The following is a 21,313-nucleotide window of genomic DNA, read 5'->3' on the forward strand; positions in this document are numbered from 1 at the left end:
CCCTAGTCCCACATATTTCCCTCCCTGGGGTGCTGCAGGGGGTTAATTAATTAAGATTTGTAAAGGGCTTTGAGGAGCAGGGGAGAAAGTATTAGGGTCTCATGCCCCAAACCATGGCCCCATCCTTTCATCCCAGCCAGTGGCACAGGCAACCCCATTCTTATGCATGCCAAGCTCCTAATCCCCTCTTGAATGTGGCAGCTTCCAAGGAAAAGGACAAGAGGCCTTAACTAGAAACAAAAATCCACTGTAATGAGGTGCTAAGAAGACTGAATTTTCAAGATTCATTTTTAACAAAATGGCTGAACAGGAAACTTAACGGTTCTTCTGGGGTTTCTGTGTCCCAATCCAAGAAGGTAGGAATTATGGAAAACACCCTAAAGATCCAACAAGAGGACAGTTTCAGTACCAATAAGTTTTTATTCATTGTATTTTCCCAAGGTAAAGAGAGAAGGGAAAAGGGTCAGCATGTGTGTTACAAGACAATAGCAAGTGGGAAAGGAAGTACCCGGCACAGCAACATCAACCATCAAATAAACACTCCCCAGAGATGGAGTCACTAAAGCCCAAGAGGGCTCAGTCTCCTGCAGTTCAGAAATGAGGGGAAGGGATCAGGTTAAGAACAGATAGGTACAGCTTTCCTACCACCACCCCCCTCCCCGCCCCAATAAATTCAAGATTTCACAAAGCTTTGGTTTCTAGCAGTAAACATGGAGTTACATTCGTCCGTCTCCTATTAAACAATCTTGTGGCCACTTTGACAGAAGTTTCTTGCACCTGCATAAAAGTTCCTGAGTGACTTGGATATACATTCATCTTCCTTTCTTGGTCTCCTGACCCTACTTTCTACATTCAAGGCCCCCCTCGTTGCTTCAGCTTCCCTCTACCCTCAGCCTGGAGAGATTAAAGTAGGTTTGTTCCACCCAAATACAAGTGTATTAGTATGAATCACATCAAGGAATGGTCTTGACACAGGAGATTGGGAACAAGGGAGGAAGTGTTCTTCGCTTCTTTAGAACGTGAAATGTGTAGGTGTGGGGCTTTTTCTTGGAAGGAGGGATAGGAGAAGGGTAGGGTAGGAGTTAAGTTTTAGGACAGAAGATCTGGCCCAAAAAAGGAAATACGGGAAGAGAACATAAAAGGATAGTCCAAGGCCGCCACACTTCAAGAGGGGTCACCAAGCTATGTTCCAGTTTCTTTTCCTGGTGCAGAACCTTTTGTCAAAGATGCTTTGGCTATTTTTCTCAATACAAAAAAGAAGTTTGTAAACAATAAAACCCCAAAAGAACATGGAGAAGACCAACACATTATATTTACACAAACCAGGCCACCAAGCAATCACCCAATCAGCTATTCATGAAAACCTACAAAACCCAGACAAATACAATCACTAGAGGGGGCAGCAAGCAGGGGAGACAAGAACCCAGGATCAGACACACATCACCCAATGTGTTCTATTGCATCTGCCCCATTTCAACACAGTGAGGTAGGTTTGTGGTGATCTCACAGCATATTAAGTAAAACCTTCTTTTATCCTTTAGCTACCACGACACTAATCACTGCTGCAGCAGGGCAGGACACTGGCTCTGGACACTGCAAAGAAGCCATGGCTTATGGTCTCTCTGGAAGTCAACAAGAAAAGCCCAGAATTTATAACGGTTAAGAAAGTTAGCCTTTGCTTCATACACCGCATCCCTGGGCAGCTCAAGATGGGTTCCAGAGTTACTATTCTTAAACCTATCCTTACCAACTCATCTTTAAAACACGCGCGCGCACGCACACACACACACACCCTGTTGTGCATGGTAGGCCTAGCCCAATCCAGCAAAGGATGGATCCGGTATGTAAAGTGAGTCCCGTGCCCTGGGATTAGAAGTCTGGAACAGGAATCTTTTATTACACGTATAGACAACCCTCAACTAATCCTGGCTTCCCCTCCGCACCTTTTAGTTGGTGCGGCCTCTCCTAACGTTACTTCCTATACCAGCTTTTCCTGTTTAGACCAATTTCCAATCTTCCACTAGAAGGAGATCAAGTCATGGAGCAACTGAGTTAAAATCTCATCTCCCATGGAACACTGAAGGTAGAGGGGTTTCAAGAGAACACTATGGCAGAAAAGCCAGCTCTAATTGGCAAAAATGAGGTAGTTCAATAGGCTATGCACTCCAAATAGTTGTTCTCCCTGGTGATAAAACAAAAAAGTATTCCTGCTGTGCAGACCTGGAGTTGCTGCTGACTTATCCCTGAGATTGCTCATGTACCTGAGAACACAGTGCAGGAACGAGGGCCTTAAGATTAAAATACACAAAAATACAAAAACCAGAATATTTATATTACGAAAAAAAAAAGTTAAAATGCACAAGATACGTCATTCGCACACAGCTAGTGCAGTTGGCATCCTGGAGAAAGTGGGGCCCAAGGTGCGGTTGTCCAAGGGAGCAAATAAATAAAATCCTATAAGCCCAGAATGGGGTGGGATTAAGCTTAGGAGCAGGAGGTCTGTAGCTCCAACACAACAATCCCTGTGGCTACTGTCACAACCCATTGCTTGGGACAGTCCTCAGCACCCTATCCCAAGAGTGGGTTATGGGACAAGATGTAGAAAAACCCTGCCTTACCCCTTAGAGATTCCCTCCCCATAGAATATAGTGGTCGTGGGTTGGGCCCATCAATCTGGTCTCATGCTTCATCTCTACACTCTGGCATGGGAAAAATTATTATTACATGTCCTTCTTTGAAAGTAAAACAACTTCCCTATCCACGCTACTTTCAAAAGCTGGAGATCTGAGGGTGGAGACTCAGGTAAAGCACACGGGGAGGGATTTTCTTCAGAACTCTCCACAAGCATTTGGATAGAGCACAGTTGTAATTCATTTGCCTCACCCCTTCCCCCCTACCCTGCCAAGAGGGAAGAGGGGGTGATGCTGTGGGACCCTGGCCTGAGATATATGGCAGAGCCAGCTGCCCCCTACCCACCTTGTCCCCACTTTCTCCACTCTGCCGATTGATGCCTGCTCCTCCAAACTTCCTGATCACAAAAAGAATTACCCCCACCCAGTGTAGCTCAATTCTGGGCCTCTGGGAGTAGGGCAGGGCTATGGATCTCTTCTTCTTCTTCCTCCCGAAAGTAGGCTGGCTTTCCCTGTGAGCTGGGGGCCTGCTGGGCCTTCAGTGGACACGAGGCTACCATATGGCTGATGCTCTGGCAGAAATGGCACTTCTTGGGCTGGGGTGGCAGCTTGCATTCCTTGGCATGGTGGTCTAGACCTCCACAGTTGTAGCACCTAGTACAAAGCAGGATGGTAAAGTTGAGAAAGGAGTAAGAGCAGAAGCCTTCCTCTGAGTGAGGACACCTGGGCTCTGGTCAATTACTATGCTCACTCCCCTTCCTGGAAACCAATTTCCCCACTTACAAAAGGAAGGACAGGACCATGACTGATAACTCTTAAGTTCTTCAAAATCTGTAATTATTTACATGGATCTTCAGATTCAGGTCAACCTGAAAATACTGAAGTAACAAAAATGGAAATTATGGACCCCAACTGGGAACTGTAATTCAGGAGAAAAGTGAGATGCTACTGTACCCTTAAGAAAGGGTACCTGGTCAGGCAGCATGGGTGGCTCAGCGGTTTAGTGCCACTTTCAGCCCAGGGCGTGATCCTGGAGACCCGGGAGTCCCACATTGGGCTCCCTGCATGGAACCTGCTTCTTCCTCTGCCTGATTGTCTGCCTCTCTCTGTTTCTCATGAATAAATAAAATCTTAAAAAAAAAAAAAAAGGGGGTACCTGTCATTCACTAAAAATAGAGAAAATTAAAGGAGTCAGACTATATGATCTGTTCCAGCACAGAGTGAAGACAAAAGAAACCAGCCATTTGGAGACTTAGTGAAGAAGCAACAGGTATGTACACCAGCTCCACCCCATCACTCAAGATTTTCACATCCACGGTCTCCTTTGCTTCTAAAATAATCCTGTGAAGGGGTGCCTGGGTGGCTCAGTCAGTTAAGCGTTTGCCTTCGATTCAAGTCATGATCCTGGGGTCCTGGGATCCAGCCTTCTTCTTCCTCTCCCACTGCTCCCAAGCTCCTGCTCTCTATCTCAAATAATTAACTCAATCTTTAAAAATGTAATAAAAAATAAAATAATCATGTGACGCTAGCATCACTATCCCTAACTAGCAATTGAGGCTAGAGCTCACAGAACAAAAACTGCCTGTCAAGTAGAAGAGTTAGGTCAAATGCCTTCCTTACCTAGGGCTCTTTCCCCACCTCCCACATCCAAAGGCAGAAACCACGAACACCCAGGTGTTGCTAGGAACCACAGGCTTCATTTTGTCTTTGGCATCCTGGTCCAAGAAAGGGGCTAGATTGGGAGACCTCTCTCCATTCAAGTGGCCTTCATACCTGTCTCCCTTTGATCTGCGCTTCTGCATGTTCTTCCCTTTGGGTCGCCTCTCACTCCCAATACAAAATACTCCACCAGGTCCAGTGACCCGGATAGATTCTAAGCCTTTAGCAGACTTCTTAAAGGTGAACTCCACCGCCTCACCCTCCTTCAGGCTCCGGAAGCCCTCCATGTGCAGCTTGCTCTAGGGAAGGGAAACATGGTAGATTTGAATGTTAGCCTCCATTCCTACACCAAAACCTACATACACACATTCTTGTAAGGTATGAAGCACAAGTGTGAGAACAGTTCCATGTTATCAGCAAAACTGTCAATTCAAAGAGTAACCACAACGAAGCACAAGGGATCCAAGTTATGTTAACAAAGAACAATCATTACATAAACAGATGCTGTAGGGATGCCTGGATGGCTCAGAGGTTGAGCATCTGCCTTTGGCTCAGTGTGTGATCCCAGAGTCTGGGGATCGAGTTCCACATCGGGCTCCCTGCATGGAGCCTGCTTCTCCTGCCTCTGCCTATGTTTCTGCCTCTTTCATGAATAAATAAATGCTGTAACATTTTTGGTAAGTTATTCTCACTTAAACTAAAATAGAACAGATGGAAAATTCTTAAACTTAGCATTCATAATAAATCAACAAATAGGGGTGCCTGACTGGCTTGTTGGGTGGAGTGTGCAAATCTTGATCTTGCGGTCATGAATTTAAGTCCCATGTTTGGTGTAGAGATTACTTAAAGAAAGAAAAAGAAAGGAAGAGAAATCAACAAATATAAAATTACAGCCTTGTACACTTTAAAAATATAAACAGCCTTGTATACTTTAAAAACTTGAGGTCATGAAAAAGTCTGAATAAGTACAGAAACTAAACAATTAAGTGCAAGGCATGCGCCTTGATTGGGTCCTGGAACAGGGAAAAAAACATTAGGACAACTTAAAATTTGCATACAGGATATAGATAAATGTTTCGATGTGAAATGCCCAAATTTTGATCTTTGTACTACTGAGATTATGAAAGAGAATGACCCTAGTTTTGAAAATAGACGCTGAAATATTTAATGATAAAGGTACTTGATGTCTGTAACTTATGATTAAGAAAGAGACAACTAGGGCAGCCCGGGTGGCTCAGCGGTTTAGCACCGCCTCCAGTCCAGGGGATCCTGGAGACCAGGGATCAAGTCCCATTTCAGGCTCCCTGCATGGAGCCTGCTTCTCCCTCTCCCTCTGCCTGTGTCTCTGCCTCTCTCTGCCCCCCCCCCTCTCTCTCTCTGTGTCTCTCATGAATAAATAAATAAAATTTAAAAAAAAGAGAGAGAGAGACAAGTAAGTGTATCTATACAATGAAGAATGACAAGACAATGGGACAGAATATTAAGAACTGCTCAATCTGGTTAAGATCATATGGGAGTTTTTGGGTATTATTCTTGCAACCTTCTTTCAAGTTTAAAATTCTATCAATGTAATGTTACTACAAGGTAAAGGAAAAGACAGTATGATCTGAACAGATGGATTAGTAAGTTTATATATACTTGGATCTCCAAGTATATATAGAGATATCAACAGGTAAGGAAAAACAGTTCAAAACTGTAGAGAAAATTAGCTATCCATTTTGTGTGTTTTTTTTTTTTTTTTTAGCTATCCATTTTGAGCCAGACTTCTACACTTTATAACACATGTACACAAAATACATTCCAGAGGATATAAATATTAAAATGTTAAGAAACCTGTAAAAGTCAAGTCACATAGACTGATAAAGCTACAAGAAAGTGACTATAAAACAGTAAGAAAAAAAAAAAATCACAATATTTAACACCTAATACATTTTTGAATGAACCAATGAGCCAAGAGGTAAATCTGAATTATTGGACTTGGAAAGATGACTAGGTAATACTGATGAAGGAAAAAAAGATCTAGAATGCTTGGAACAATCCCACTAAAACACTATTTATACCAAAATTTTAAAATATCGGGATCCCTGGGTGGCGCAGCGGTTTAGCGCCTGCCTTTGGCCCAGGGCATGATCTTGGAGACCCGGGATCGAATCCCACGTCGGGCTCCTGGTGCATGGAGCCTGCTTCTCCCTCTGCTTATGTCTCTGCCTCTCTCTCTCTCTCTGTGTGACTACCATAAATAAATAAAAATTTAAAAAATAAATAAATAAAATAAAATAAATAAAAATATCAACATCTGCCCGGTAGTCTTCCAAAAAATATAGGAGTTTATCACATAGCTAGCTGAGTGGCAGAAACAGGGTCAGAAGAATCAAAGATTCCTGACTTAAAGCTCATAGTCCATTCCACCTCGCCACTTAATACATCAACAGGTACACATTGGTGGAGGACACAGCCTCTCTTGTATCCTCCCCAGAGTAGACTTCGTTATAGCTTTACTCCATTATAGTCAAACATCCAAGAGTTTGTCAAATGTCAACAAGGTATTGTTGTACAAGATAGGGTTCAGAGAAGCAAAAGGGATCACTGTGCACCCAGTCTTAGCTTGAAGGAACAGGAGTAAGTAACATTATTATATCATGGAGGTGGTGATTGTTAGGAATATTTCAAACTGGACTTACGTCTTAGGCGCAACATGCTCTTTAGCCAGATGGGATCCCAAATTTCTAATTTACATTGCTGTTTTAATTTAGATGGCATTGCTGAAGACAAAGATGCCATCGAGGTAATTGGTTAGGAGCATAAGCTTGAGTGCCAGGCATCATAGTTAATGAAATGCTGGTTCTACCAGTTTTTGGCTGCATGACCATAGTCAATCATTCACCTCTGGCCCTCGCTCCTTCAGAGAATGGGATAACAATAAGTTATCCACCTAAGCTTCTAATGAAGATTATGTGGGCATGGTAACATCAAGAATGTGCTCAGCAAATATTTCAAGTATTATTATCTGTAGCTTTTGTCCACCAGTTCCATCATAGGAATAGCCTCTCCCTTCTTTTCCTTCCCACAGGAACAGCCTGGACAAGAGGACTGCTACCCTCCCCCAATGTTGATACGAAGGAAGGGGCAGAGTTATGGCAGGAAATAAAAACACTGCAGAAAACTGAAGGGCTCTTTCCCCTTTCCTGTTGCACAGAAACCATCCTGATTTGAAGTTAGATTTGACTTGTAGAGGAGATCCCTGGGTGGCTCAGTGGTTTAGGACCTGCCTCCCGCCCAGGACGTGATCCTGGAGTCCCGGGATAGAGTCCGGCATCAGGCTCCCTGCATGGAGCCGGCTTCTCCCTCTGCCTGTGTCTCTGCCTCTCTCTCTCTCTTTCTCCCTCTCTCTGTCTCTCATGGATAAACTATATAAAATTAAAAAAAAAAAAAAAAAAGAGAGAGAGAGAGAAGATTTGACTTGTAGATTCTTATTTAGCTGGGACAAGCAGTTGGGTCAGGAGGTATAATCCCAGGTCCTCCCATTTGGCTAATGGGCTCTGAGGCTGGGAACTCCCAGTTTCAGTTGTGATTCAGAACAAGGGTTTGGGGTCTGAGGGCCTATTCTCTCCTTTCTGCACTGACCTATAAAATGAAGCAAATATTAATTTTATGGAGGAGCTATGAGGTTATGCAGGAAGAGTAGTGAACGCATAGCCCAGCCACATAAATCCTCCATGAGTAGCAATTATCAACCCCTTCAGACTGGATCAGGGCAGAGTAACGGTGACATCCAAGTGTCAAAAGACTCAAACTTTTAACTGTGGTATTTATAACTGTGGAAACTCAGAAAAATATCCATCTACCTCCCAGGCTTACTGGGGGAACAAGACAACAACCAACACCAGTGGGGGCAACGTGAAATTGAATTGTCCTCTCGGGTCACGCACTCCATCACTGGAGTATCTGAGGTCTATTTAAGACTCTCATAGTTAAAAAAATAACCCTGCAGACACCTTACCCTAGCCAGTCAAGATTTAGACTGGTGGTCTCCAGGGGTGGCTCCCTGCCCCCCCCACCCCGCCCCTTTCTACAGCACATAGTTTGAATTCCTCTCTTATCAGATAGGTAATCACTGTGCAGCCCCACTGAGCTGGCCTCACAGGGCCTGCATCAGAAAGGAGCCTGAAATTCTTGCTACCACCCCCACCCCACCCCCCAACCACACACAAAGCAGGGCCCGCCCCTCTCCCCATCCCCTCCGAAAAAGAAAAGGCCTGGGGGGGAGGGGCAAGACTTGAGCTCCCCCAATAGAGCCCAGCCCCAGGAAACAAAGAGTTGACACTGGTTGGTTCTGGTGGTCAGATTCCTGGAGTTCCAGAGGCTGCAGCTTCCCCCCACTACCCCCTACCCCACATTCACCACATTCATCAGTTCCTTCCTCTCCACGTTGGAGTTATGGTCACGGAGAGAAACGGACAGAGACACCTTTCTTCCCCAGTCAAGCCTGCTGGGTTTGCCAGCGTCACCACCAGCAGCCATTCCTTCCTTCTCCCTGACCTGCCACCCCAGCCTTCCACGGATAGAACTACACAGGAAGGACACCCCCGCACCCCCCGCCCCAACTCGTTACCTTTGGTCAAATCCTTTATGCAGGAAAATGAATGAGGGTCATTTCTTCAGACAAATTATTTTAAAGGTTAGTGGAGGAGGCAGGCTTCCTTTCCATCTTCCTTACCCAGTTTGTTCAGGCAGGAGGTGGGCAACACACAGAGGGTGGGGATGGATGGGGAGGGTGGCATTTAACCAGACAGAAAAGTTGCAGGAGGCATTTCTTCTTTTGGATGGCACAGGACTGGGGCCAGTTCAATTTTAGACCTTCTGCTTCCTTCATACCCCAGCACTGTCTACACTAACCTCCCCCTCATCAAATACTCCATCCCAGCATCAAGCTATGGCTTCAAGCAGTTGATATAAAGGAGCTTAGGGACCACTCAGGGAATGTGCAGTAAAAAAGCAGAGGAAATTTCCTTGAAACTTGCTCTACGAAGATCAGTCTACAATCATTTGTAAAAGCTGCCGGTCTGATTCCATGATAACTGGCTCCAACAATGCCCCTCCCCCTTTTTAAGATTTTATTTATTTATTCATGAGAGAGAGAGAGGCAGAGAGGCAGAGACACAGGCAGAGGGAGACGCAGGCTCCACACAGGGAGCCCGACGTGGGACTGGATCAAGCCCTGGGCTGAAGGCGGCGCTAAACCGCTGAGCCACCCGGGCTGCCCAACAATGCCCATTTTTAATCCCATCACTCCTTTCCACTAAAGTGGCAGGGAGAATTTCAGCAAACTTGCTTTGGTCTCAGGGTTCAAAGTTTGGGTTCCTGTGTTTTTGGCAACCTTAGCGCCACTCCAGCTCATGACTGTCTAGTGTGGGTCCATTCCTTCAGTCCTAGACACCAAACAGTACATGAATATTTGTGGAATAAACCAAGTTCTCCACTATCCAAAGTTGCTGACATCTATCCATGCTTACTATAGGCTAAGCAGAGCTCTAAGCACTTAACCCTTATACCAAGCCTGCCAGGTAGGCCTTATTATATGACCCTGTGTTACAGCCAAGGTCACAGAAGCAGACGAGTGAAGCACCTCGTCCAAATTCAGTGAGAGGTAGAGCCACTCTATCTGCAACTAGCCTGACCCTACAGCCCTGTGCTATGCAATGCAACGCAAATCACATATACACATTTTAAAACTTTCTAATAGCTATATATAAGTAAAGGAAGCAGATAAAAGAAATGACTCAGTCCTGAGGTGTCATCATGGGCCTACCTGAGCTTCATTCCTGAAGGTAGGGTTTGGTAGGGGCTAAGGAAACCAACCGGTTCTACCAGAAACAGTTTATTTGAGGATGTGTCAGGGAGGGTTGAGGAAAGAGATCAGTCCAGAACCAGAGGCTGCCAGCACCTCACATACCACTTCTGCTCAGACACAGCCAGGACCACCAGCTCCTGCCTGGAGTTCTCCACCAGATGGTGCTGCTCATCAGTCTGTCTGCTTAAAGGTGGCTGGAGAGACCAAAGGAGCTACCTGATTCTTAATTGAGAATCAGAGCTTTAATCTCCCCACCTCCCCAGGGCAAGGATCTTCTGTCTTCAGGAAAGAGTTTCAAGGGGACCAAACTTTCAAGGTTAGGGAGCTGACTTCTCACTAGGCCCCTACCCACCCAAAGGGCATAGAAGAAAAGGTCCTCACCCAAAGGGCATAGAAGAAAGGGTCCTGCAGTTTTAAGCCAGAAACCCAGTTAGTTGTTCTTGTGCTCTTTACCCTTTACAAAAACCATTTACTCTTCCTAGACTTTGAGTTCCTATCTGAATTAAATAACTCCAAGCTGAGATTAATTTGAAATTACTCTGTACAGGGATCCCTGGGTGGCGCAGCGGTTTAGCGCCTGCCTTTGGCCCAGGGCGTGATCCTGGAGACCCGGGATCGAATCCCATGTCGGGCTCCCGGTGCATGGAGCCTGCTTCTCCCTCTCTGCCTATGTCTCTGCCTCTCTCTCTCTCTCTTGTGTGTGTGTGTGACTATCATAAATTAAAAAATAAAATAAAATAAAATGAAATTACTCTGTACAAAAAAAAAAAAAGAAATTACTCTGTACAAATTATGTACTATTCCTGAAAACTTTCTCCTCCTCCTCCTTCCCCAAACTGCCTGACCCCAAACTTAATATAGATAGTAATTGTTACTCATGCCTGCAGGAAGAAGGGACGGGTGGAGGCTTTGCCTAGAGCAGTCCCCCCACACCCAACAGGCACTTCTAATAGAATTGTTTGATCAGGAATGTTCAAGACACAACCTTGCCCTCGGGAAAGTCACCAAAAACCACTTACCAGCCAGGCAGTAGTGTCACCAGCTGAGAGGTGACAAGTTTCTCATATTGAAAGCTCACTCAGGATAGCGTACAACCATTACACTTGGGGTACTGTCTAGAAAGCATGTGTCTTCAGAAAAAGACCCAAGAAGATCCCATAATGCTCAAACTAACCTCTACCAACTTTCTGAAAATCAGGGTGGTTCACTTACTTTTTAAAAATCTGATTTGTCCTGTTAAAATGAAAAACTAATGAATGACCACCAAACCTGTGGCTTGCTTCCAGCCCATAAGCAAAAACTAGAGGATCCTATCTGGGTCTCAACACTGTGACATTTACACCACAAACTTTCACGGGGCATCTAAGAGCCCAGCCCTATTTTAGACAGCAGTCCGGAAAGAACAGTGATCAGCTAATGCTCTCTCCCTTATCTCCAGTCTTTTTCTCTGGGGGAGGACCTCTACTGACAAGGCCCCAAAACTGTTAATGACTCAGGAGCTCCTTACTTCATCCTCATTCCTTCAGCCCAAATACAGACAAGGGAAGAAACTAACCAGACAGCCAATCCTGCTCTTCAGAAGAGCTTCTAAGTTAGAGGCGATAAGACAAGCACATCACTAACTAGACATGAGACAAGTAATCAGAGGCACCAGTAAGGTTATAAACCATGTGGGAAAGATCTCATTACATTCTCCCTCTCTTCCCCACCCCACCCGAAATCCTAATCCAGACCCTGCCTGAGGTTGCTCTCCCAACTCACCCTTTGCAGAAAAAGCAAGCCACGTGGCTTCAGCTGTTAACAGTTTCTCGGTATTGAAGTTTTTTTCTCCTAAGCCAAACTTGCTCCCTGAGACTTGGGCCTCCAGGCCTTCCAATACAGCCCTTTACCTAGAAAGCCACCTTAAACATATTTGGGTTCTGAGCTGCTGTAGATGAAGCAGGGAGCCTTTTCTTGTTCTCAAATTTGTACAAATCTTAGGGTTTTGGGAGCCACAAGAAACAGGAGTTAAGCAAAACTCTTAAAATGGCTGTGAAGATTTCAAAATTCTTGCTGAATCTTGGGAAAACAGTTTAGGGCTTTCTTGCTCCTGATTTCCCTGTATAACGTTCTTAGTTATGGGGGGTTCTACCTCCCAGGGGGGTTTTGGCACAACCCAGGGATGCCCTGAACAAAGAGTTATCCTTCTCAAAATATCACAAATGTTGAGGTTGAGAAACTTTGACTTAAGGGCTGGGCATCTGCCATTGGGATTCTTAAACTCTCCTAACCCCAGGGACAAGCAGAGAGTTCTAGATCTGAAGATGGGTGTCTTATTTAAAGAGTTGTTTAGAGAAATATCTTTGCCCTGATTTTTTTTTTTTAAGGGTTAAGTGTAGGTTTTCTTTCCTATTCAACTCCTGGAGGACAGGGTTTTGAGAGGGAGCACAAAAACAGTTTAGTGAATAGAATGTTGTGAACCAAATAAGCCCAACCTTGGAAAGGAAGAGAAAACGTTGTTTCCCCTCCTTTTCCTCTTTTCTTAGAAAGGGGCTTCCTGAACCTCTCCCCTGGCAGAGTTTCATCAGGACAATCATCCTTCTGAAAGGGGCTTCCTGAACCTCTCCCCTGGCAGAGTTTCATCAGGACAATCATCCTTCTCACCACCTCAGGCTCTAGGGTACCCACCACCAGCAGCCAAAGAAGGGGAAGTTTTCTTCTTAAAGAGAGCTGCCTTACTCCCACATAGACTTTGGGAACACGTTCCTTCCCTAGAACAACTTTTAGGATCATCCTGCATCTCCTTCATTCCTCTACATTAGATCCCCAAGAAGATATTTCAAATTTCTCAAGTGCAGGGACTTGAGAGAGTAATCACCAGTGTACTGCTACCGTAGGGTTTGAGAATCAACCCAAGTCCCAGCAGCATGCTATCATACCAGGTAAGGCTCAGGGAATTTCCAATCATTGTCCTCTATGACTATTGGTATAGGGTGTTTGGGAGACAAATTCTTGATTCCTTCCCCCAGCTCAACTCCTCTTGATAACTTATTCAACTGTGGAATGTCCCTGGACATTCCAAGACCCTGAAGTCCAGATTATCTCCCAAATAACCTATATGAAGGAGCATGGTACAGGCTCCACTCCCCAAACCTTAAAGTCCCTACTTTCCTCCATACCATCCAATTATTTTCCAATAGCTTTTGACCCTAATGTTAAGTGGACTGAGGGACAGTCCATTTGTTCAGGAAAACCTTCCTTGGGATTTGGATAGCACCAAGGAACACTAGATGAATGAGAGGCTACGTTCCTCCCAGCCCTACTGAGCAGCCTTTGGAAAGGAGGCAAGGAAATGTTGGGTCTCTTTTATTCCAAGCCTCCCAAAGTTGGGGAAGCTGTCCAGTCTGTCTCCAGACCAAGAGATTTTAATCTCTTTGTGATCAGATAAATGGGAGAGTGGGAGAGCTGGCTACCCCGCTGAGGAGGGCCATTCAAAGCTGGTTCCTGTAATAAAGTGATTTAATAGATCTAAAGAGGCCAATTCCCTTCATTCTCCCACAATTACTTCCTGTGGGTTATCATTCACATATGTAAATGAGACAGTGGGGGGGGGGGGACAGAGCCAAAACTAGTTGCCTGATCATGGGGTAAGGGGGGGTGGTTAAGGGTGGGAGGACATGCAGGACACAGCCAGGAGGTAGCTAAGCATCCTGCTGCACACCCTCCCAGGGGATGTTCGAGTAGCCCAGCGACTCCCAATACCCAACAGGAACTGACTTCCTGATCTCCTATCTCTCTGGTTTTGCCCCACCGTGTGCTCACTGGAGGCCAAGCTATGGAGACTCTCCTGCAGCCTCCCACCAGTCCACCCAGGATCTCCCTTCTCCACCCCTCCCCCTCCAGAATACCATCCCTCAGGCTCCAACCCTTAATCCCCACATCCTCCTTTCCCCTCCCCCAAGGCTCCTAAAGCCAACCTCTCCAAAGTAACCCCTCCCTGCCCGGCCTGGGTGTCAACCTACTGGACCTGAGATTATCAATTTCTCCTTCCCGGGTCTAAAACCAAACCTCCAAAGGTGGAAGGGACATAAGCAGCAACTTCCTTTACATGCTTGTTATGGGTGGCTGGTGTCCCAAGACCACCGGAACACTTCTAAAGATATTCAGGAGGGGGTGAGAGGAAGAGGAAGCCAGGGAGGAGGGAAACCTGAAGTCTCCCGCTTCTTGTTCGAGGCTGGAATGTTAGGACAGCAATCAATGGCTGTCTAGGGCCATAAATGCCAAGCAGAGAATAGGTCCAGAGGCTAGCCTCCCTCCACCCCCTGCCCTGCGACACTGAATTTCACCCCCACCAGGCTGCCTTGCTTTAACTGAGAACTTGGGGTTGTGACCTAACTCCCTCCCAGGCTGGACTAGGGATCTTCAAGGCCTGGGCTCCCTAGGTTTTCCTTCTGGGGAGAATTCCAGGGCAACAGCCCAGTAGGTTAACTATGTGCCTAAGATGAGTATTCTGGAAGAGTTTCAAGTCCCGGGTTCTTCAAGGATCTGCCAAACCCACTCAGGCCCCAGGGCTTGAGTTTTGGGTGACCACCTGGGTGGAGATCCGGCTGACTTCTCGGTTTTACCCCTGTCTGATCCCAGAGGGGTTTGCCTGCCTCTCTCCCGCCAGGGAGATGCATTCACACGTTAGTGAAAGACGCTGGGCGCTCAGGGCCCTGCTCTGAACGGGCATGTGCTTCCCTGGCCAGCCTGCTCGCCCTCCCCCCACCGGCAAGCACAATACAACCTTAGTTTCTGCCACATGGGGTCACCTCCCTGCCCCCTGCCCTCTTCCCAGGGGAAAGAGGTAACAGACACGTGGTAAGCCAGAGGGGTTCGGGGAAGGGTTGGGGGTGCTGATGACAGACTGCACCCCACCCCGTCCGGTCGGAGTCAATGGGGACTCAGAAACGGGGTGCCACGGCCCAGATGGGAACGCACAATGAGGGCTCGCGATCTCCCTCAATCCAACAGCCGAGTCGGTCCGCCCAACCTTGAATATGCGCGCCAACATCCCCTTCCCTCGGCAAAGTTCCCAGAATCGGTCTCACCTGGTGCACAAAGACATCCACCGGGGGGTCAAGCGCGACCCCGGCGCGGGCGGTCATGGACAGGAAGCCGAACCCCATGCGCACGTTGAACCACTTACAGATGCCGGCACCGTGCAGCAGCTGCGGCTCCTCTGCCGCCCGGGCGGCGTCCTCCGGCGCCTCCTCCGGCGCCTTGGCGCAGCCACCTGGAGGTTGGGAGGGCGCTCAACTGGGGGGCCACGGAATTGGAGGGCCCTCTCGAGACCCAGCAGGCAGACCCGAGAGTCCACCCCGCGGGTGGGCACCCAGGTGGCTGCAGCTACCAAGCAGCTGGCGAGGAGAGACCTGTCCTGGCCGCCTCCCGCGCACCCCAAGCTTACACCGAAGCCAGCGTTGCCCCCAAAAGTTTTGCTCCTCTTCCCACAACACGTTGCCCAGGGATAGATGGCGGGACAGGCCCCTCCTCTTCTCTCCCCCCGCCCCCGTAGCCTCGGCGTGCACGCCACTGGGACACCAGGGTTCCTTGGTCCAGAAATGGCCCCTGAAGCAGGAGGCCGCACAGACTTAAGGTCCTTCGGTCAGTCTGGAGGACATTTCCCCACCTCCCTTTTATGTGGCTCCTGGGCGCCCCTGAAGCCTAAGGTGTCCCCAGTAAGTCCCGAGCTCGAACCTGCAAACTGCTGGTTTGACACAGAGCCCATGGTAGTCGGCTGAGCCCGCGGCCCCGGGCCCCTGGTCGGGTGGCTGCTGGCCCCAGAGAAGTCCGGAGGCAAAGGGGTGGCTCAGAGAAGAGGCTGCTACATCTTCCCCAGCACAATAGCGGTGGGAGGGCCCACGGCTTTTCAAAGGCTCCCAAATTCTAAAAGACAATGACCCAACCCCCCGCGGGCAGCCCCCTCCCCTCCCCTCCCTCTTCTTTCCCCTCCCTTTCCCTCTGGCTCCAGCTCCGGCCCTCCCCCATCGCTGTGGTCTCTGACACCTCTGGGGTGTCCCTTCTCAGAACCTTGAGGTTTGACACCCCCTCTCCACACACACATCTGGAGATGGGGGTCGTCAGCCCTAGAAGTCTTGAGTACCCCGGAATTTGGGATCCTGTACTTTAACGACTTAGTGGGGGCCCCCAAAGCAGCATACAGGTGGGGGGCTCGTGGGGGGGGTAGTTTTAAAACCATGTGACTGCTCCCACACACACTCACACACCACCCCCACCCCCCGCGCAGATAATTATACATTCCAGAGAGTTGGGGGAGGGAGGTGTGAGCCTGGCAGCGCTGGCCAATCAGAGACTCAAACCACCTGTCAAGGGAGAAATGGATGAGCCCTCCCCCTCCCCCAGCTCTTGAGCGCCCCTCCCCCTCCCTTCCCCTTCAGGCCTCCGAGCTGACCCGGCTGCTTGGCGCTGACCCGCTCTCACCCCCCACCCCCGTGTGCTTAGATAGACCTGGAGTTCAGGACATTAGGAAGCCTGGGATGGGGAAGCAGGGGGGAGGCTGGAGACCCAGCAGGGCTGATCTCCAGTCCTGACCCAGGGCGCTGCTTCTCAAGGGGATGTCTCTGACTAACTGAGTGTCTCTGCCTCCCTGAGTTTCCCACAGTTTTTCTAGATCTCTCAAAGTGCTCCCAACTCAATCTGAGTTAAAAAAAAAAAAAAAATCCTCCCATCTTTCCTTCCAAATCTGTGTCTAAAATTGACTCCACGTGGTGCTTCCCGGGAGAGCAGGAGGAACCCAAAGAGGTTTGAAGTGTGCTCCTCTCTCCTCCAGCTGTCCGCATCCTGTCCCTATCCCAGTCGCGTCCCTATCCGTGGCAGGGAGAGGGACGAAGTTGGATAGGTGGGTGCAGGCATTTCTTCCAACACTCGGGACACTTGGGTTCCCAGACCCGCCTCCCTCCAGAGTCCCATCCTTAGTGAGCTTCCCTCCCCAAGGAGTGAGGTTGGTGGGGGAACTGGAGTAGAGGATCTTCTTACTTGAAGAGGTAACCTCCCCTTCTAAGAGATAAAGAGGGTTGGTCAAGGGGGTGGCTAGTGCCCTGGTCGGAGATGGACAATGGCCGGGGGCTCAGTGCACGGCCCTGGCCCTGCCCCTTCACTTCCGGTGCTCAGTTCAAACTGGACAATGCCAGCTCCGGCCAGTTCCCCTCCCCCACTGCTACAACCCATTTAAAGAGACAGAGCCTGCTTTCGGGGGCATCCGCTTGCTCTGAATTCAGTCTCCTCCACCAAGTGTGCAGAACCTCTCGCGTTTCTCATCCTGAGCCCCTGTGTGTGTGTGCGTGTGTGTGTGTGTATTTGCGCGCGCGAGCCCACATGTGTATTTGAAAAAGAGAGAAAAGGAATGAGTGGGGGTAGGGAAGAGAAAGAGAAGAGCAAGGGGCTGTGGAGAGATTACTTTTTTCTCTCTTTCCTACCTGGAATGTTCAAGAGACTAAAACTTGAGTGTAAGCGATGGCGGATAGGATATTGGGTGATAAAGAGGACAACCGTGCTGCTACTCGGCCTAAAAAATACATATCATTAACAAAAATCATTAGCAATGCCCCACTCCCGACTGAGAACCTTAATTTAGTTCTTCCAAGTACATCAGCCAAAGCCATTTTTATTTATATAATCCTACCCGTCTCAGAGTCTTATCTCCCCTCGTTACTAGCGCCTTTAAAATATAATGCACTTCCTGTATCTCTGTTCTTAAGATTAAAGAACAGGTGACTGAGGTCTGGGTGAAAGGAGGGGAAAAGTTTAGCGGTTTGGTTTCGCTTGGTCCGCTCACAAATGAGAGTTGCTCCCTCCGCAGGCGTGACCAGCCTCTCTGTCCAGGGTCCTGAGAGAGGCGGGAGCCCTGTCCACGGTGCTGAATAAAGCCAAGCTCTCCTGGCTCCCAGCTCCCAGCTCTGAGAATGCCTTCTTGACTTTCCACCTCCAAATCCATCCCAGAAAACCTAATTCTTCTCATCCTTTCAGCGACCCTGACACATTTGAGACAACTGAAGGGATTCTCTTAAACGCCAAAAAAGGGAACTTCCAGCAGTACAATGCTGTGAGAGAGCAGAGTAAATATCTCAAGCTCCCTTTCAGAAAAATGGATATAACTGTTAATTTAGCCACAAAGGGTGAGAAAAGAGGAGATAATGTTTCCCAATTCAAAGGAAACCAGAGTAGGGGCACCTGGCTGGCTCAGTGGATAGAGCATACGAGTCCTGACCTCAGAGTTGTGGGTTCCAGCCTCACATTGGGTGTGGAGATTATTCAAAAATAAAGAATCTTTTAAAAAATAAAATATTTTTTTAAAAAAGGAAACCAGAGGGACGCCTACGTGGCTCAGTGGTTGAGCATCTGCCTTCAGCTCAGGGCGTGATCTCAGGGTTCCAGGATCAAGTCCCACATCAGGCTCCATGTGGGAAGCCTGCTTCTCCCTCTGTCTATCTCTCTGCCTCTGTGTGTCTCTCGTGAATAAATAAAATCTTTAAAAAGAAAAAAAAAAAAGGAAACCAGAGCAGGAGAAACAAAACAAAACAAACAAAAACAAGGGAAACCAAAGTAGGAGAGAAACTAATCTTTGTTTTCAAATTATTTTCCTAATTAATAGGAAAATAGGAGCACAGATGTTGGAGTCAGCCTGCCCATGTTTGAATGTCGAGTCTACTTTCACAGCTCTGTGATCTGGGGCAAATTCATTAACCTCTCTATGCCTCAGTTTCCTCCTCTGTTTGATGGGGATAATGAGAATATTTAACTCTCAGTTATCATGAGGATAAAGTTAGATCATGCATGTAAAGCCTTTAAAATACTGCCTGTAAAAAAATAATAAAATAGTGCCTGTGATAGTTTTAATAATGTAAACTATAGTTATTATTATAGCTATTGTGCATATGATTGTTTCTATGAACCAGAAACTGCTGGATCATTTGCTTCTTAGAACTAGGCCATTCATGTGTTACTTCTTTCTGCATCTTCTCCCACATTCTTACTAGTATCTAGCACAGTACCTGGCACATAGAAGACACTCAAGAATCTCCTGAATAGGCTTTAATTGAAATAATAAATGTCATTAGAATCATCATATTTATTCTCTAGGCTATCTCTCTCAAGTCTACACAATACAACCTGGGAGGCATTCAGGGCCTCATAAAGTTGTATATGTAGAGGCAGCAGATGCTTTAGGAAGGTTCCCAACATAATTGACTCCTCATCCCCAGTGGATTGATTCTATGTGGGAGATGGGGACTCATGACCAAACCTTCTTCTTTTGGGTTCTTGTTTTAGTGAAAACTTGGTAGGTACCCACTGTGATCAGTCAATGTGTTAGCTCACAAGTTTGGTGGAAGAATCAGATAAGTAATATGTACTAAGTAGTATGATGACCAAAAAGTAAAGAAGAAACATGTCCATAGCATCTGGCTGGCTCAGTCGGTAGAGCATGTGACTCTTGATCTTGGGGTCATGAGTTCAAGCCCCACATTGGGAGTAGGGTTTTCAGAAAGAAAGAAAGAAAGAAAGAGAAAAAGGAAGAAAGAAATATTCCTTGTCTTCCAAGAACTTATAGTCTGGTTAGGGAGACAAGACCTTATATAGCTAAGTATTTCAAGTTTCTTGTGTATTTCTGGAAATGATAATCTCTCTGTAGGAAGAAAAAGGGCTCTTTAGACAAAGGTATCTAGTATTAATACAAAGAACATCTACTCTTTAAAGAATTTTGCCAAGTTTTTCTTGTGTAGGCTCATATATTTATAAAAGGAAGAGCTGAAAGAGGTCTTAGTAATGACTCACTCAACATTTAAAAAATATTTATTGAGCACTTCCATGTGGCAGGCATTGTTCTAATTGTTGGGAATACATCAATGTACAATATAAAAAGTGTAGTCTCTGTGGAGCTTATATTCTGACAGGCAGTAATAACAACAACTATTATTTATCAAGAATACAGGCACACTGCTTTACTACATTGTACATCTGAAATTCACATAACACTGTACATTAACTAACTGGAATTAAAATAAAAAGTTAAATAGCCAAAAAAAATTTTTAAAAGAAAGACACATTTCTTATCTCATTCAAGCCTGTCAATAACTCTGAGTAATAGGTATTAATATTCTCACTTTGTAGGAGAGGAAATTGAAGCTCAAAGAATCAATATAACCTGCCTAATGTAACTCAGCTAATACATGGCAGAAACAAATTTAAACTCACGTTTGACTCCAAAGCTCATATTCTTTCCACAGTCCTAGTAAATTGTGACTGGTGTTGTCCCTGTTTTATCAATGAGGAACAGATATATACAAGCAAAAAGACTGTGGAGCAAGCCTGTATGTTCAATACGATTAATAAATACGACCCAAGCTTGTGATTCCTCTTTCTTGTGCCACAGCTCATCTGTCATTTTTATTTATCACCCTCCCCAAAAGTCCTTGGCTTTGTAAATCAAAGAGCTGGCCAGAGCCAAAGCAGGTCTTTTTTTGGGCAATCATCTACATCCAACTCCTGTTTCTTTTCTTTTAAAAAAAAATATTTTATTTATTTATTCATGAGACACATAGAGAGGGAGAGGCAGAGAGAGAAGCAAGGTCCATGCAGGGAGCCCGATGTGGGACTCGATCCCGGGACTCCAGGATCAGGCCCCAGGCCAAAGGCAGACGCTCAACAGCTGAGCCACCCAGGCATCCCCAACTCCTGTTCTTGAAGTGTTTTGAGAACTCTGTGGTAAGTTCCAGGGTGGTGGTTTGGAGTTAAGCCCTGACCATCTGCTAACATGAATGGTGGTGTGCATTTGAAAAAATATTTCCCACAATGTGTCCTTCAGGAAACTAGTTCCATGAGATGATTAATACATTTTACTATTTTTAATAAGTTTCTATAGTGAAATATTTGGAAAATGTTAACTAGATTTCCTACGCAGGGCTTTTCAAAGCCTTAGTATACTCTGTGATTCATCAGGAAGGGAATACAATGCACAGTGTTTCCATTCATTCACCCAATCCCCTAACAAATATTTGAGTATCTATTGTGTGTCAAATGGCACGGTTTAAAGCACTGATGATACATCAGTGAATAAAATAGATGAAATTCCTGTCTTCATTGAGCTTACATTCTAGAGGAGAGGGACAGACCATAAACAAGTAATTAACTAAAA

General features: G+C 46.5%; 1 protein-coding gene across 1 annotated transcript; it reads right to left on the reverse strand.

Annotated features, from left to right (window-relative positions):
- Nucleotides 1–405: 405 nt before the first annotated feature.
- On the reverse strand, nucleotides 406–16,003 carry LIN28A (lin-28 homolog A). The gene is made up of 4 exons (XM_026014386.2): nucleotides 15,859–16,003; nucleotides 15,210–15,394; nucleotides 4,404–4,588; nucleotides 406–3,284 (listed from the first exon to the last, which is right to left on the reverse strand). Exons 1-4 carry the CDS (start codon nucleotides 15,887–15,889, stop codon nucleotides 3,065–3,067), a joined length of 621 nt encoding a protein of 206 aa, XP_025870171.2. The 5' UTR covers nucleotides 15,890–16,003; the 3' UTR covers nucleotides 406–3,064.
- Nucleotides 16,004–21,313: the final 5,310 nt, after the last annotated feature.

The sequence above is a fragment of the Vulpes vulpes genome, chromosome 2 (assembly GCF_048418805.1).
Source record: "Vulpes vulpes isolate BD-2025 chromosome 2, VulVul3, whole genome shotgun sequence".
NCBI classification, from domain to species: domain Eukaryota; kingdom Metazoa; phylum Chordata; class Mammalia; order Carnivora; family Canidae; genus Vulpes; species Vulpes vulpes.